The sequence below is a fragment of the Anomaloglossus baeobatrachus genome, chromosome 4, assembly GCF_048569485.1.
Source record: "Anomaloglossus baeobatrachus isolate aAnoBae1 chromosome 4, aAnoBae1.hap1, whole genome shotgun sequence".
NCBI lineage: Eukaryota > Metazoa > Chordata > Amphibia > Anura > Aromobatidae > Anomaloglossus > Anomaloglossus baeobatrachus.
The window spans coordinates 38,020,789-38,039,737 of NC_134356.1; the positions used below are offsets into that span (position 1 = coordinate 38,020,789).

At 47.6% G+C, this 18,949-nt stretch overlaps 1 protein-coding gene across 2 annotated transcripts; it reads right to left on the bottom strand.

Moving 5' to 3' along the window:
• Positions 1–4,247: 4,247 nt before the first annotated feature.
• On the bottom strand, positions 4,248–18,764 carry DCPH1 (damage control phosphatase 1). 2 transcript variants are annotated; one of them, XM_075342190.1, is made up of 6 exons: positions 18,687–18,764; positions 16,077–16,138; positions 8,514–8,619; positions 6,931–7,172; positions 6,564–6,729; positions 4,248–5,181 (listed from the first exon to the last, which is right to left on the bottom strand). In XM_075342190.1, the coding sequence occupies exons 2-6, from the start codon at positions 16,112–16,114 to the stop codon at positions 4,417–4,419; spliced, it is 1,317 nt and encodes a 438-aa protein (XP_075198305.1). In that variant the 5' UTR covers positions 16,115–16,138; positions 18,687–18,764; the 3' UTR covers positions 4,248–4,416. The 2 variants fall into 2 exon arrangements, with proteins under 2 accessions (XP_075198305.1, XP_075198304.1); XM_075342189.1 differs by having other exon boundaries at positions 18,664–18,691.
• Between the last annotated feature and the right edge of the window lie 185 nt (positions 18,765–18,949).

Below are 18,949 nucleotides of genomic sequence, written 5' to 3' on the forward strand. Positions count from 1 at the left end.
ATTATTATATATAATAATTCTATAAAAATGTTATATATATTATATTATATTATATTATATTATATTATATATATATATATATATATATATATATATATATATATATATATATATATATAATAAATATATATAATCAATATTTTTATATAATATATATAACATTTTTATAGAATTATTATATATAATAATAATTATATAAAAATGTTATATATTATATAAAAATATTGTTTTATTATAATATATATATATATAATAATAAAACAATATTTTTATATAATATATATAACATTTTTATATATTATATATAATAATAATTCTATAAAAATGTCATATACATTATATAAAAATATTGATTATATATAATATATATATATATAATCAATATTTTTATATAATATATATAACATTTTTATAGAATTATTATTATATATAATAATTATATAAAAATGTTATATATATTATATAAAAATATTATTTTTTATAATATATATATATATATATATTATAAAAAATAATATTTTTATATAATATATATAACATTTTTATATAATTATTATATATAATAATAATTCTATAAAAATGTTATATATATTATATAAAAATATTATTTTTTATAATATATATATATATATATATATATATATATATATATATAAAAATATAATATAATATAATATAATATAATATAATATTATATATATATATATATATATATATATATATATATATATATTATAGTGCCCCTACTTTATTATAGTGCCCCTACAGGACCCTAGGACAGGAAAGAGCTCCAAGCCGACCTGTTAACACCTGCACAGCAAGGAGACCATCAGGGACCATCCTGACTCTAAAGAATCCGAAGACTCAGTAGCAAAGGGAGAACCAGGGACAGGACCAGAGACACCAACCCCACAGGGTTCACGCTACCATCAGGCGGACAGAAGTGGACTAACCACTGGACGAGGACCCCCAGTGTTCCATACCACGGGGACCCACTTACCAGAGACAGGTGCAGGGGAAGAAGGTACCAGAGAACCAGACTGGCACTGGGACGAAGGTGACCTGGAGGCGAAACCAGCCGGCCTCAGGCAACTAGTAAACATCTAAAGTGAGTAAACCAGTTGCACTGAATACCTGTCTGGACTCCTTCTCCTGACGCCCATTGCACCATACACCCTCTGGGGCAATACCCTACTTGCGGAGGGACTACCATACTAGCTGTAATACCACCAGCCCCAGTAGAGACATTCTGCAGCGGCAGCTCCCTACACTTAGCCGCAACACCGCAAGTAGCGTCATGAATAAACTTTATTCAAATATCCTCTGTAAATTGCCCCCATAACAAAAAGGGCCAGGGCACGGAACCGGGCAACGGCCACCATCGTGACATTCCCAAGACGTACACTGCCTGGAACCGAGTACCCCATATCCCTGGGTGCTACATATATGTATGTATGTATGTATGTATGTATGTATATGTATGTGTATATAACTAAAAATACTCAAAACCTGACTTTCCTGAAAGTGGAAAATCCCTTTTAATACGGTAAGTGGACCCAATACATTTTAAAATAAAGAAACCGGGTACCTGCCCTCCAAGGGTCCATCACTGGTCAGTGATTGGCAACAAGTGGTGACATCATGTCAACATCAAGTATCACCGCTGCAGCCAATCACCGAGTTCAGCGGCTCATGCTGTCTACCTTAGCCGTCTATCAACCCTCTGCAAGTCTTTAGAGTGGGCGGGATCTGAGCCAATCAGATGTCTCTCCACAGTTACTCGTCCCCAACAGCATGCAGTTACGCAGGCACAGAGAAAAACTGCAGCTGCATCCCCCTCCTCCCTGCAGTTCTTTATTTACAAATTATGCTTTATGGAAATTTGGGGAATTATTAACACTTTCCTCTTATAGGATACCCTGAGCAGCCGCAGCATTAAAACCACTGACCAGGGCCAAATTGCAATGCCGGTCGACTGGATCAGAGCATCTCCAAAACGGGAGATCTCATTGGGGTGTTCCTCGCATATAGTGCTACCTACCAAAAATGATCCAAGGATGGAGAACTGGTAAACTAATGAGAATAATGAGTACATAAAGCTTATTAATGAGAATCCGATTCATGGCGGCTGCACCAAGGCCTAACCCCCGAACCGCTGCTGTGTGCTTGTGTTTTTTTTTCCCTCCCCCTTCGAGCTCTTACTCTATATAATGAAACACTTCAGTATTTCAATACATATTATTGAACCCCGAAGCCTCTGGTAGGAATAGCAAGATGCCAGTGACCGGCGTCCTCAAAAGGGACCACTGCAGTCACTGTGACATATCAGCATCCTGGGGGCCTGATGAAGAGGGGCGAAACGTGCTGAAACAGGAACCTCCCTCGATTTCAAATATTGATAGCAACACCTAAATGGTTAAACATCAGCGATCAGAGCCGGCTCCAGGTGCTGCTGTTAGTGCCAGATGCCAGATGTATAACACAGCCGACGCCCAGCGAGTATGGATCTGATTCTAACAACTTGGTGCCGGTTACCATAGAACACTTCAGAGAAGATGTGGAGTCCTGAACCTGACTGATCAGAATGGTTTGGTGGCACAAGGGAGACACAATATTAGGTAGGTGGTATTAATGTTAAAGGGAACCGGTCACCAGATTTGTCCCTTATAAGCCACGGCCAGCACCAGTGAGACCTTACATACTGAATTCTAGAATATTGTATATAAGAACCCAGGCCGCTATGTAGAACCTAAAAAGACCTTTGTTATACTCCTCTAGGGGGCGGTCCGGTCCGAAGGGTGTCGCTGCTCTCCGGTCCGGCACCTCCTCCATATTGTACGATCCCCGCCCTCCTTCTCAACCCCATGTGCATGACGCATCCTACAACGTGTTCTTGCGCGTGCGCACTTTGATCTACCTGACTGAGGGCAGATCAAAGCACTGTAATGTGCATGTGCAGCCTTCTTTGACCTTTCCTCGCACCTGTGCATTACAGTACTTTGCATTGCCCCGCAGGAGCACAATGGAGGCCTCTGTGTAGATGATGTAGGACCGGGCAGGAGGAGGGTGATCGCAAGAAGAGAGGAGGCACCGGACCGAGAGCAGTGACGCCCATCAGACTGGACCATTCCCTAGGTGAGTATTATAAGGCTACGTGCCCACAGGACTCTGTACCCGCGGAAAACCTCCAAATTTATCTGGATTTCCTAGTTAAATCCACAGGTTTTAGCAAGTACAGACACTCCCCATGTTATGCTATGGGACATGGGGAGTGCTGTGTCCATGCTGCGGTATGTGCGGCTGCGGATTATGCTGCGGATTTCCTGCAGCCGCATGTAACTGCTTGTCAATTATTCCTGCGGAAATATCTGCGCAATTCCCGACCCTCCATTATGGAGATAGAGGCCGGGACTTCCGCAGGTAAGTCGCATGAATATCCGCAGGTTTTCCGCAGATATTTCGCTGGAATCCCGCAGCAATGGATAGCTGCGGACTCCGGGGAGCTGCTGCGGGGAAACCTGCGGACAGACCTACGGATACATCTGCAGGTGCGAACTTCCGTGGGCACATAGCCTAAAGGTGTTTTTTATGTTATACAGAGCGGTCTGGGCTCTTATATACAGTATTCTGGAATGTTGTATATAAGGGATTGCTGGTGGTGGCGGCCGCTTCCCTTTACGGATGATTTATACAGTCACATCCATGAGATTTATGCAAAAAAAAAAAATTATATATTATATACTCTAATATATATATATATATATATATATATATATAAATATATATATATATATATATATATATATATATATATATATATATATATAAATATAAAAGTATATACCAAAATTTATTATATGTATATTTTAATATATATTAAAATATAATATTATATATATATATATATATATAAAAATTATATATATATATATATATATATATATATATATATATATATATATATATATATATATATATATTAAAACATATATTAATAGATAGAGATAGATAGATAGATAGATAGATATCTCCAAAACATGAATATAGAGGTTTGCAAAAGCGATGCTTGCTGTATTAAGCAGATACCGGGACCGCTGCAGTCAATCACAGGCTCTCCAGCTATGTGTCAGTTATGATTTGCTGCAGCGGTTCTGGTAGCTGGATTTGTAAAGGTGCTAAAGAACGATTACGCCTCTGCTTATTAATTAAAAGTCATTCACGCCTAAGAAAAATAATTACTCAGCCGCTTTAACAGTCAAGCCCTTACAGATGTCCACTTTTAATCTCCATCTGCTGTAAACTGTGGTATAAGATCAGCCGACACTCGGTTACTAAAGCTTTGCCCGACATACGCAGAGTGCCGTGTTCACACATGGAAAGCGCCAGAAAAAGAAACTTCCATACGAGTCTCAAGCCTCAAACCACCGGACTGAACTGGATGACTCCATATTTGCCGGATATCATCCAGTCCGTCTCTGCCGCCGTCAGCCGCTCTGCGGTCCCCGCTTGTAGCCCGACCTGTACGTCGGCCTTCAGGGTTCTGATGCTGCACAATGGAGCCGGGTGGAAGGATCGGAGCGCCTGAGAGAAGGGCACGGTGTGGTCCCACTTACGGTCCCCGGTAAGCTTCCTATAGTTTAAGTCTCCTTTAAATAAGACTAAATCAGATTTTTGTAACTCTGTGTATAGCTCCGGAGCCACTTCCGCCATGGTGCAGAACTCATGGGGCAGGGTCCAGAAAAGATGCTCCTGATACACCCAGCGCCCCTTCTTCAGGTTTTCCCTCCAGGTTTGGCCGCACTTAGACATCCACTTGTTGTTGGTGGCCGTGCATTGCCGAATGGTCCAGTCAAAGTCGTGTTTTGTGGTGTCCGAGACGTACCACGGCCTGACCTTCCCGTGGAAATGAACTTCCGTGGCCAGATCCAGCGACAGCAAGGCATCCGCCAGGATGAGATCCGTGACCAACTCGAAGCCGGCGTTATCTAGAACAATGTCCACTCTTGTCCTCGACTCTGCGTTCCCGTCTCTGTTCTTTGACAGGATGTTCCAGAGAGAATTCATATCGTCCACCAGGATAAATCCATGGAAGTCGTCCAGAGAGGACAGCACGCTGGTCTTCTGGGAGTTGTCCTGACCCCCGGATATCGAAAGGTCGCACTTGTTCCCCCACAGAGACACCTTCAGGTGAAGAACACAGAATTATTATACAAGTGCAAAACGAGGGGAAAGCGAGAGAAGAAAAAAAAGGGGAAAGCGAGAGAAGAAAAAAAGGGGAAAGCAAGAGAAGAAAAAAAGGGGAAAGCAAGAGAAGAAAAAAAGGGGAAAGCAAGAGAAGAAAAAAAAGGGGAAAGCGAGAGGAAAAAATAAAGTGAAAAAGAAACATATAAAATATTTGTTTATTGTGCGTTACTGATTACGGATCAGAATCTTATGAATAGGTTCTTTAGCTGATGAACAGCAGTCCTGCGAGCCGTCTCCTACCTGCCGGCTTGGAGTACCATCATTGTTACGGGAGATGCACACCACATCGCACCAGGCCGGCAGAAGACAGGGCTCCTGTTCATCAGCTACAGATTACGGATCAGAATCTTGTGAATCAATTTATGTTCAGACATTGCATAGATTAAGTGTCCTCACATCAATAATTCCCTGAAAAAATAATCTAACAGGATATTCAGCGTGAAAAGTGAACGGTAGAAGAAGAAAAAAAAAACAAACAAACAAAAAAAAAAAAACACAACAAATAAAATAAATAAATAATAATGAATATGGAAATGTGTATAATATATACACTTTTTTTCTACATCACCCCCATTAAAAAATAAATAAAAAATAATGACAGTAATTTATAACATAAAAATACACATAGATAATGCACTCACTATCATACAGCTATGTAACCAAATAAAAAAAAAAAAAAAAAAAAGGTTATGGCTGTTGGAGTGCAGGGGGATAAAATGAACAAAATATTGTTGGTCATTGAAGGGGTTATCTAATATTTAAAGACGGGGAAGATTATCAAGATCAGATCCCGTTCAGCGGTTTGTAGCTCCTACGGTGGTTGGATATCACAGTGCCCTGGGACGAGACCGCATTGCTCCATACACCGTGTAGTGGCCATTCTCAGTACTGCAGCCAAGTTTTAATAGGAGCCGCAGTATCCGGAGCTGTGGTGTTTCAGCACCATACATCTATCCGCCACGTGAGCAGAAGTGGGGGTGCATACTGACAGACCCCCACTGATGACACAAGGATAGGCCATTAATGTCGGAGTAGTGGATACCCCTTTCAGGCCCATACAGACTTAAGGGAGTAATAAACAATATCTCCCAAAACAGACCCAACTTTGGGGCATATGAATTGATTTTTCTAAGGGGGGGCGTTCTTAAAAAAAAAAAAATATATATATTGGGTAAGGTTTACTGACCCAATTTCGGACCATTATTTAATATGTTGTATTCTGTCCCAGTGCCCAACTGGTTCCCAACTGGGAGCTATGGTGGCACCCCATTAGGGCAACCTTTTTAACAAGAAGACATAACCTGTGCGGCGTCCCCCACCTGCAGCAGTTTGTAGATGTCCCCCCGGACGTCATCGTTACTGAGACTGTTCACTTTCCCTTTAAGCTCCTGAAGATGAGCGCACAGAGACAGCATCGCTTGCTGGGACTGAAAGAAGCTTTCATTCTTCACGTCCTGGAAGACGTCATATTCAGATATCGGAGGGCTGCGTCAAAACAGAAAATATAAAGTGTCATGGCATATATAAACAAATCTGCCTGATAAAATGCTGCAGATCTGCAGCCACCACTAGGGGGAGCTGGCTGTACACGGATCCATGCTAAGAGCTCCCTCTAGTGGTGGCTGCAGGCAGACAATTCTATCATTTATCCCCACGCTGTCCATTTCAGGGGTCATCCGTTCTCACCTCAGTGACATGCCTTCCTGAATTCTGCGATACAGATAACACTCCACGTACAGCCAGGGGGATCTGAACCAGCTCGGCTCTTCGTCATTGCCCACCAGTGTCTTCTGGTAGTCCAGGTACTGGTTCCAGATCTGGGTGTCCGGCAGCTCATCGGTCAGCGGCAGGATGGGCTTATTAGTTTGCAATTCGTTCCGTAGTTTGGAAAAGAAAGACAAAGCCTTCTTCTCTGCCTCGATGCCTTCCTGAAAGGAAAAAAAAAAAGCATCTAAACGGCCGATGAGGAATACTACACCTCCCTGCAAAATCAGAGGTGAAATTCTGAGAGTAGGTGTCTGATGATCAGAAAAGGTATATCACTTTGAAAATAATGCTGACATTCTGCTGCAAGTTCTCCTGAGATGACAGTTACAATTTAAATTGTAACTGTCTTTTCAGGAGAACTTGCAGCTGAAACTCTGCGTCAGCCTCTAGGAAAACTTGCAGCAGAAACTCCGTGTTGGCCTCTAGAAGAACTTGCAGCAGAATGTCTGTTTCGGCCTTTAGGGGAACTTACATCAGAATGTCTGTGTCGGCCTCTAGGAGGGCAACTTGCAACAGAATGTCTGTGTCTGCCTCTAGGAGGAGAACTTGCAGCAGAATGTCTGTGTCGGCCTCTAGGAGGAGAACTTGCAGCAGAATGTCTGTGTCGGCCTCTAGGAGAAGAACTTGCAGCAGAATGTCTGTGTCGGCCTCTAGGAGAAGAACTTGCAGCAGAATGTCTGTGTCAGCCTCTAGGAGTTGTTTTTGTTGTTCCTTCCCGGTGAAAGACTGGCTAGTTTTCCTGCCAGCATTGAGAAACATGTGATGATGTCTCCACGGTGTTGGATGTTGATCTCCCAGAGGTCAACCATCTTTACCTATTACCTATGTAACCTCTAGGAGAACTTGCATCAGAATCTCTGTGTCAACCTCTGGGAGAACTTGCATCAGAATCTCTGTGACAACCTCTAAGAGAAGAGCTTGCAGCAGAATCTCCGTGTCAGCCTCTAGGAGAACTTGCAGCAGAATCTCCGTGTCAGCCTCTAGGAGAACTTGCAGCAGAATCTCCGTGTCAGCCTCTAGGAGAACTTGCAGCAGAATCTCCGTGTCAGCCTCTAGGAGAACTTGCAGCAGAATCTCCGTGTCAGCCTCTAGGAGAACTTGCAGCAGAATCTCCGTGTCAGCCTCTAGGAGAACTTGCAGCAGAATCTCCGTGTCAGCCTCTAGGAGAACTTGCAGCAGAATCTCCGTGTCAGCCTCTAGGAGAACTTGCAGCAGAATCTCCGTGTCAGCCTCTAGGAGAACTTGCAGCAGAATCTCCGTGTCAGCCTCTAGGAGAACTTGCAGCAGAATCTCAGTGTCGGTCCCTAGGAGAACTTGCAGCAGAATGTCTGTCGGTTTTTAGGAGAACTTGCAGCAGCATGTCTTTGTCAGCCTCTAGGAGAACTTTCAGCAGTCTCCCTTCTCCTATACAGAATCTTAAAAGTACCAACTTTCCTATCCTATCCCAGTAATTGAGAAATCTGTCATCACTGATTACAGTGACTTACGGAGCAGTCACTCACCTCGCCGTGAGCTTCCAAGAACTTGTTTTTATTCCGATGTACAGTGTCTATCACCTTTGTTAGGATCTGCGGCAGACGATCTTTCACTGTGTAGTAGGCAAAAGACCTGAAAAATAAATGATATATCATATATTAAAAAATAGGACCGTTTATTGTCCCGTCATGATCTGAAAAAGAAAAAAGGATCTCGCTCTGGAGGACCCGGCTTGCCCTTACTGAGTGCCCATTGATTTCAATGGGAACTGTGTAATCCTCAGTTTTACCTGTGGCACCGCCGCAGGGAAAATTAACGTTTCCTACAGAACAGACCCTTGAGATCATCCCCCAATGCGAAGAAGAAGAGAGCGTAAAATCCATTGACAGGAGGCAATTTCAGATTATTTTACATGGGTGGCAATAATAATAGGTAACTGCTCCTTTAAAAGGAACCTGTCAGGTTGGAAAAAAGAGAATTTTGTTACTTACCGTAAATTCTTTTTCTTATAGTTCCGTCATGGGAGACCCAGACCATGGGTGTATAGCTACTGCCCCCGGAGGACACACAAAGTTACTACACTCAAAACGTGTAGCTCCTCCCTCCTAGCATATACACTCCCTGCTAGCCAGTCCTAGCCAGTTTAGTGCAAAAGCTGAAGGAGGACATCCACCCACAAGAAGAGAGAGTAAAAACCGGAAGAACCGGAACGTCTGTCTACAACAATAACAGCCGGTGAAGACACACGGAACAAGAAACCTGCCAACAGGCAATAGGGAGGGAGCTGGGTCTCCCATGATGGAACTATAAGAAAAAGAATTTACGGTAAGTAACAAAATTCTCTTTTTCTTTATCGTTCCTATGGGAGACCCAGACCATGGGACGTTCAAAAGCAGTCCATGGGTGGGAATAAACAGACAACTGAGAAGCAGGCAAAACCTAACTTCACAAATGGGCGACAGACGCCGGAAAGATGCGTCTGCCCAAGCCCGCGTCTGCCAAAGCATGAGCATGCCTTGGGTAGTGCTTCGAAAAAGTATGCAGACTAATTCGAGCTGCAGTCTGACAGACCTACTGAGCCGTAGCCTGGTGCCTGAAAGCCCAAAAGGCGCCGACAGGTCTGATCAAATGTGCTCTGATCCCCGGCGGGGAAGGCACTTGAGTACACTTGTAGGTCTCGGAAATGGCCGACCTAAGCCAACGAACCAGGGTCGGCTTAGATGCCGAGAGACCGCTACGCTGACTAGCAGTCAGCACCAGAGAGAGGTGCACCGCCTAATAACGGCGGTGCGAGACACATAGATCCGGAGCGCCCGCACCAGATCCAGGATATGCAACGCTTCCTCAAGCGATGAACAGGAGCCGGACAAAAGGAAGGCAAGAAAATTGCCCCGGATAAGGTGGAAGCAGTAACCACCTTAGGGAAAAAAGTCCGGAGTCGGACGGAGACCACCTTGTCTTGATGCAAAAGACCAAAAAAGGGGGTGACTCCGAGAGAGTGCAGCCAGAACTCTCTGGCGGGAAATTATAGCCACTAGAAAGACTATTTTCTGTGAAAAATGAAACAAAGAAACCTCCCCAAGAGGCGCAAAGGGGGGTTTCCGGGAACCGGGAGGACCGGATTAAGGTCCCAGGGCTCCATAGGCCGCCGGAAAGGCGGAATGATGTGAGATGCGCCCTTAAAGGAGCGCACCGGAGCCAGCCGGACGATACGCCGCTGGCACATACTGACAGAGCCGAGACCTGTCCCTTAATGAGGGATAGTCCTAGCTGTAGACCGGACTGTGGAAGGGACAGGAGGGTCGGCAAGGCCAAAAAGGTCAAAGGACACTTTGGAGCTCGAGTCATAGCGGAGATGACTTCAGGAAGGATATCAGAAGTCGCCAAGATCCAGGACTCAAGAGCTACGCCGTCAATCTGAGAATCCAGAATTCTGACGGAAAAAACGGACCTTTTGAGAAAAGGTCTGGACGGTCCGGAAGATGCCATGGCAACCTAACGGACAGAAGGAGCAGGTCAGAGTACCAAGCCTGCCTGGGTCAGTCTGGAGTATGAGAATGACCCGACGGCCCCCTTTACTGATCTTGCGTAGGACTCTGGACAAGAGGTAGAGGGTGAAATACGTAAAGAGACGAAGCTGGGATCAAACATGAACCAGTGTGTCTACCGCAAAACCTGAGGATTGTGGACCACGGTTGGACAGCTGAAATAGTCTGCCTCGCAGTTTTCACATCTAGGATGTGGGCTGCGGATACGGTGGACTAGGAGTCCCTTGTCCACTGAAGAATGTTGAGCCGCCAAGATTGCCAGGCGGCTGAGTGTCCCGCCCTGGAAGCTGATGTAGGAAAACGCTGTCACGTTGTCCGACTGGACTCGAATGTGCCTAGCCGCCAACAGATGGTGAAGGCTTAGAGAGCTAGAAATACAGCTCTGATTTCCAGCACATTGATCCAGAGGGCTGATTCGGACAGAGTCCAAGCGCCCTGCGCTCCACGGTGGAGATATACTGCTCCCAAGGCGGATAGACTAGCATCCTGGTGAGGATCACCCGGGACGGGGCCAGGAAGGAGCGCCCCTGAGACAGAGTGGCCGAAGCCACCACTGAAACGAGCCCCTGGTCAGTGGCGAAGCCACCACCCCGTGGAAGGAGGGAGTTCGCTTGTACAGCGGAAAACATCCAGTCTCAGAGGACGCAGGAGAAACTGGGCAAGGAATCGCTTCCATTGACGCCACCGTCTGACCAGCACCTGTATATGGTGTCTGATAGAACGACGTCGACCGCCAGCGGAGGGACTACTGATCGACTAAGAGCAGCTTCACAAGTGCCGACAGAGTCTCGAATTGCGTCCCTGAGAACCTCTGGTTCGAAGTCAGAGTGGACTTGGACAGAATGACAAGCCACCCGAATAGGTTAGTGGCGAGAGTGAGCGAAGCACTCTGCTAAGAGTCAGCACTGGATGAAGCCCCGACAAGAAGGCCGTCCAGGACAAAAGATCACTGCCAATCCCTAGGGGTGCAGGACCCTAATCACAGCTGCCCCAATGAGAATACTCGAGGGGCCGTGGCTAACCCCAAGGGAAGAGCCACGAATTGGACCACTCCGATTGTCAAAACGTAGTCAACGCTGGTGTGAAACTGCGATTGACCCCTGCAGATAGGCATCTCTGATGCCGATGGCTGCTAGGGAATCTCCTTGGGTTCTTGATTGATCCGGTGAAAAACACACGGAACAAGACCGAGACTCCATGTGAAAACGCCACACCTGACTATGCTTGAAAAGCTAAAGATCCAGGTCGGAAGGCACCGCCCTCTTCGGGGACTAGGAATAGATTTAAGCAAAAATCTCAGAACCGTTCCCAGTCGGGAACCGGTACAATTACTCCATTGGCCTGCAAGAAATGCCACAGCCTGTGAGAAGGCGGCGGCCTTGGAGCCGGGAGGAGTTGACAGAAAAAATCTGTTTGGCGGGTGGACAGAATTCCATCCTGTAGCCATGGGAGATATAATCCCGCCCCCACTGAACGGAGACGTGTTAGAACCATACGTCGCCAAGTGGAGAGAGCCTGCCACCGACCAGGAGGTTGTTGGCGTGGCTAGATAGCTCGGAGGAAGCTGACTCAGTGGCAGCATCTCCTGCGGTCTTCTGAAGACACAGCTTCGAGCCATTTGGTTCTATGAACCTAGGCCGAGCTAGAGGATGATCAGATGGAGGAACGGAAACCACCGAAACCTCAACTGATTCCTGCCCTGGACAGGATCCCTGGTTTAGGTTTGTGGCAAGGAAGAACACTCCCCGCCAAGAGCTTCCTTAATTTCATCCAGTTGGTTCCGAAGAAACTGGTCCCACCAAAGGGGAGCCCAGCAAGGAACCTCTATAGAGGCATCTGCCTTCCATTTCCGAAGCCACAGGAGCCTGCGGATAGCGAGGAAGTAGCCAAGACCACCGCAGTGCGGTGTCCAGCATGGCAGACCTGGCATAGGATGAAAAGACTGAAGTCTGGAAGTTCAGGCAACCGTTTTGGGCATAGAGTCCCAGTGAGGGAATGCATCTCCTCCAGAGAAGCAGAGAAAGTACAAAAAAACCGCACTGCTGTAAAGCTGAGGAGAACGAAGCTCCTGCCGCCCCCATACCGACTTGGCCAAAAGGACAACCGGGCGGACCGCAAAACCTTAAGTGAGGAGCCATCAGCCACTGACATAACGGTCCGGGCTGAGCCACCTGAGGTGAATGAGCCCACTTCTTGACCACCATTGGTGGACAGGGGAAACACAGTCCTCAGAATCACGCTTCATGGGAAGCGACTGTCAGAGCGGACCCTGGGCTTGGTCACAGGGGCCTGAAAACTGGAGTGGTTAAGGAACACACGTTGTGTTCTCCTAGGTAAGGTAACTCCGGCGGATTGAGGTCCAGTACAAAATTAATGTACCGTGGGATCCTTATAGAGGTGCCGTCAGCCACTGATACAACTATCCGGGCTGAAAGTCTAGACACCGGAGTGGCTACCCTTGGCGAATGAGTACACTCCTTGACCACCTCTGATGGGAAGGGGAAACAGGCAGCAGAACCCCGCTGTGGGGTCTGCAGGACAGGCTGTGGGCTTGGACGCAGCGGGCTGAAAACTGGAGTGGTTAAGGAACACACTCCTCGTCCTGTTAAAGGTATACTGATGCCTTTCCAGCGGGGAATACTCCCCTGATACAGGCGGATGGAGGTCCAGTACAAGTATAATGGACGCAATCCAATCATTCGCATCTGCGTCACCTACGGACGGATCAATGTACATAAAGTAGCGTCCGAGCCCCTGGTAGAGACATCCTCCTCGTCCAGTGAGTCAGCTCGTAATCGTAGCTGCGGGACGGGGAGGACAGGGGACCCTGCGTCTCCCTGTCAGGAGGACGGGGTCTGAGCCCAGAAGGAGAGTCCCTTGTGAGCTTTGCTGAGCGAGCTGAAGCAGAAAACGCCCTGAGAAGGGGGCTGCATGCTCAGCAGATGCCGGGACAGCCGGCCCTGGAAATAGGATTCCCCCAGGGGTCAGCCACCGAAACCGGAGCAGCTGAGGGACCACTAATGAGCCTCCAAGCTGAGGGGCCACAGTGGTTATGAGCTCGAGCCGTACGAGACTACCTGCAGTGGATAATAAAAACAGCCTGCAGCCTCGCTCCGTGAGACATGCTGCAGAGGTGGGGGCTCTGTCTAGAATGGCCCCCAGCATATATAAACAGATAAAATAAGCAGCTGCACAAACCGGAGGTTGTGGCTGCAGATCGTTTAAACAGACATGTCTGTGCCCTCTAGTCCCTCAGCCCAGGTCCCCACTTGTCACAATGTGGAATCTCTGTGCCTATGCAGGCACAGAGAACGCTGAGAAAATGGCGACCGGAGCGAGAAGAGGGGGCGGGGCCTACTCAGAGAGCGGAAAATGAGGTAGCCAGGGGAAGGAATCCTTCCTCAGTGAGGAGTGTCCCTTCGCTTGTGCTGCACAGCCGCTGGGCGGAGCCACACTGTCCCTCTGCCTGACTGACATGCAGAGACAGTGGAAACCGAAACTAGGCCTCAGGCGAAGCCGGGGCCTAGAGTAAAACATGCGGCCGGCGTGCAGGCACCATCGGCGCGGTTCTCCAGTGAAAACTGGAGAACCGGCCGGAAACGTTAACACCAAACATAAAACACACTCTCCCAATAATAAACATAAAGGACCCCTGGAAAGACCACTTTCTGTGGTAATAACGTCTCATATACTTAGCTTGTGAGACGCAGGTTGCCAGGTTCCTGGGGGGTGATAGCTCCGTCCGGCAGGATCCTGCAAAAGGGCTGCGGATGGAGACCGGTCTCCTGCAAAGCAGTGAGAACCGTGTTGGCTCCCACTTCAAGCCAGAGCCCCAGCATGGGATGGTGAAGGAGCGCGGCATGAGAAGGCTCCAGCCTTGGAAAATCAACCTTAACAGCACCGCCGACACAGTGGGGTGAGAAGGGACATGCCGGGAGTCCAGACTGGACCTGCTTTTCTTCCAAATCTTTGATCCAGAAGGAAAAATCAAAAATCAAAATCAGAGATGCATGTGTGTGTGATCCTCCTGAAACACAAAGCATTGAACTGGCTAGAACTGGCTAGCAGGGGGTGTATATGCTGGGAGGGAGGAGCTACACGTTTTGAGTGTAGTAACTTTGTGTGTCCTCCGGGGGCAGTAGCTATACACCCATGGTCTGGGTCTCCCAAAGGAACGATAAAGAAATGGTATTGACCTGCAGATGTAGGGTTAATGTGCAGATTAATAGGGTTAGAAAGTTGCCTGGCCTTCGTACTGAAAGCTTATTTTTCCTGGGAGTGGCCGACTTTCAGTAATACAGGTGTGCCTGAGCAGCTCCGATTATCCGCCACATTAAAGGTTAATCTGCAGGTTACTAGCGTTAGGAAGATGTCAGGCCCTTGTACTGAAACTAGGGCACCCAGGGGAAAATAAGCTTTATTTTTTCCTGGGAGTGGCCGGCTTTCAGTAATACAGGTGTCCCGGAGCAGCTACAGTCACCAGTACACAGTGAGCGGCGGATGTAAGCATGCTCCAACACTCAATAACGCTGGCTATCAAAGTGCTGGAGTGTGCTGACATCCACCATTCACTATGTACTGGTGACTGTAGCTGCTGCGGAACACCTGTATTACTGAAAGCCGGGCACTCCCAGGAAGAAATAAAGCTGATTTTCTTCTGGCTGCCTCAGTTTCAGTACGAGGGCCAGACACCTTCCTAACTCTATTAACCTGTAGATTAACCTTTAATGTGGCTGATGACTGTAGTTGCTCCGGCACACCTGTATTACTGAAAGCCAGCCACTCCTGGGAAAAATTAAAGCCTTATTTCTCCTGAGTGCTGCTGTTTCAGTACAAGGGCCAGACACCTTCCTAACTCTAGTATCCTGCAGATTAACCTTTAATGTGGCTGATGACTGTAGTTGCTCTGGCACACCTGTATTACTGAAAGCCGGACACTCCCAGGAAAAAATAAAGCTGATTTTCTCCTACGTGCCTCAGTTTCAGGATGAGGGCCACACACCTTCCTAACTCTATTAACCTGCAGATTAACCTTTAATGTGGCTGATGACTTTCGCTCTGCAGCTGGTTCGACACACCTGTATTCCTGAAAGCGAGCCACTCCTGGGAAAAATGAAAGCCATATTTCTCCTGAGTGCTGCTGTTTCAGTACAAGGGCCAGACACCTTCCTAACTCTAGTAACCTGCAGATTAACCTTTAATATGGCTGATGACTGTAGCTGCTGCGGCACACCTGTATTACTGAAAGCCAGCCACTCCTGGGAAAAAATAAAGATTTTCTCCTGGGTGTCCCAGTTTCAGTACAAGGGCCAGACACCTTCCTAGCACTATTACCCTGCACATTAACCCTAAATATCCAGATTAATACGGCAGGTTCCCTTTAATAAAAATCAGCAATAATTATGCAATTGTTGTCACGGGATCAGTCAGATGAGGCTCAGAGTTTTGCAATTTCCTGAATGCTGGTGACAGGGAACTACAGGGCCTGATATAGAAAGGACGGCTCAAGCTGTATGCAGGATTACCAAAGAAGACACACACCCTTCAAATCTGGCAGAGAGCGGGCAGGGAGGCTCCATCTTGTTGGTTACTGGGCGTAGTGTCTGGGCAAGAAGAAACATGAATAACAGAATATTTGTTAGATTGTTATCTGCTAAACAAGAAACGGACGTTACATTATATACTGAAGACTGGAATTGAAGGAAAAGTGGTGGAATGATGAATGAATGAATGAATGAATGAATGAATGAATGAAATCACAGGGTGGATACACGAGGTAACATCTGCAAATGATGAAGAAATGGAAACTACATTTTCAACACCTCTTGATGTATTCAGATTGGAGCATAAGCCACGTATCTGCCACTGAATGCACTGAGGCAAGTCATCAAAATCCTCTGCTGGCAGCACCTGTGTAATCACTGACCAATGACCTCTTCAATGTGCTCAATGGGAGACACGGCAGGCCGTGGTAGCACGTTTAGGCCACACAGTGGCGCCAGCAAAATGCAGAGTGCCTGGTCGATCTTATTTTTGGATACGGATTTGGACCCACCAGAGCACCCATTCCTTAAAATAGAAGTGCCGTGCCATTCTATATAATATTCTGCAGAAAAGGACGTTCCTCAGACACCATTAATGACCTCAGTGACCGCGGCCGTGGCTGGAAGAGCCGGGATTCTGCACGAGGCTCATGCTCCAGACTGAATACATCGAGAGGTTTTGCAGATCAGTGCCCGTCATCTGCCCCGTGACGTGAATCCTTCCATCACTTCTACTTCTCGGTGCCGCAACTACAATGTTGAGGAGTCAGTATGTCTTGGAGAGATCCTATATACTACGGGCACAATATGAGCACCCCACACGCAGGGTGCCCCCCTACACCGTGCAACAGCAAAGCAGCAGAGTGCCCCCCTACACCGTGCAACAGCAAAGCAGCAGAGTGCCCCCCTACACCGTGCAACAGCAAAGCAGCAGAGTGCCCCCCTACACCGTGCAACAGCAAAGCAGCAGAGTGCCCCCCTACACCGTGCAACAGCAAAGCAGCAGAGTGCCCCCATACACCGTGCAACAGCAAAGCAGCAGAGTGCCCCCATACACCGTGCAACAGCAAAGCAGCAGAGTGCCCCCCTACACCGTGCAACAGCAAAGCAGCAGAGTGCCCCCCTACACCGTGCAACAGCAAAGCAGCAGAGTGCCCCCATACACCGTGCAACAGCAAAGCAGCAGAGTGCCCCCATACACCGTGCAACAGCAAAGCAGCAGAGTGCCCCCCTACACCGTGCAACAGCAAAGCAGCAGAGTGCCCCCCTACACCGTGCAACAGCAAAGCAGCAGAGTGCCCCCCTACACCGTGCAACAGCAAAGCAGCAGAGTGCCCCCCTACACCGTGCAACAGCAAAGCAGCAGAGTGCCCCCATACACCGTGCAACAGCAAAGCAGCAGAGTGCCCCCATACACCGTACAACAGCAAAGCAGCAGAGTGCCCCCCTACACCGTGCAACAGCAAAGCAGCAGAGTTCCCCCCTACACCGTGCCTCCATACACAGAGGAGCAGAGTGCCCCCATACATAGTGCCTCTATACACAGAGCAGCAGAGTGCCCCCATACATAGTGCCTCCATCCACAGAGCAGCAGAGTGCCCCCATACATAGTGCCTCCATACACAGAGCAGCAGAGTGCCCCCATACATAGTGCCTCCATACACAGGAGCAGAGTGCCCTCATACATAGTGCCTCCATCCACAGAGCAGCAGAGTGCCCCCATACATAGTGCCTCCATACACAGAGCAGCAGAGTGCCCCCATACATAGTGCCTCCATACACAGAGGAGCAGAGTGCCCTCATACATAGTGCCTCCATCCACAGAGCAGCAGAGTGCCCCATACATAGTGCCTCCATCCACAGAGCAGCAGAGTGCCCCCATACATAGTGCCTCCATACACAGAGGAGCAGAGTGCCCTCATACATAGTGCCTCCATCCACAGAGCAGCAGAGTGCCCCATACATAGTGCCTCCATACACAGAGCAGCAGTGTCCCCATACATAGTGCCTCCATACAGAGAGCAGCAGAGTGCCCCCATACACAGTGCCTCCATACACAGAGCAGCAGAGTGCCCCCATACACAGTGCCTCCATACACAGAGTAGCAGAGTGCCCCCATACACAGTGCCTCCATACACAGAGTAGCAGAGTGCCCCCATACACAGTGCCTCCATACACAGAGTAGCAGAGTGCCCCCATACACAGTGCCTCCATACACAGAGCAGCAGAGTGCCCCCATACATAGTGCCTCCATACACAGAGCAGCAGAGTGCCCCCATACACAGAGCAGCAGAGTGCCCCCATACACAGTGCCTCCATACACAGAGCAGCAGAGTGCCCCCATACACAGTGCCTCCATACACAGAGCAGCAGAGTGCCCCCATACATAGTGCCTCCATACACAGAGCAGCAGAGTTCCCCCATACATAGTGCCTCCATACACAGAGCAGCAGAGTGCCCCCATACACAGTGCCTCCATAAACAGCTCAGCAGCAGAGTTCCCCAATACTCGGTGCCCCCATACACAGCGCAGTATGCTCCTTCTATACACAGTGCGCACAGACCCCCACAGTCCCCGTGCACACAGTATAGTGAGTCGCCGTCATACATATCCCTCCGCGGGCTCAGACTCCTCTCTCCTCAGCAGACACTGCCGCAGCTGCAGGTGCCGGAGCTCACACTCATCTTTCTCTCTTCTGCCGCATATTCGCGGATTTTACTGTAACCACTTCTAATATTGTTTTTACTGATTTAGCTCCCCCAAGAAACTATATATTAAAGATAACATGTTTATTCAATTACTTTTCTGTAATTTTGAAAATTGTACTTAGAAGACCCTACTGTCATCGAATCTGCGGCTGCGAATGAAAA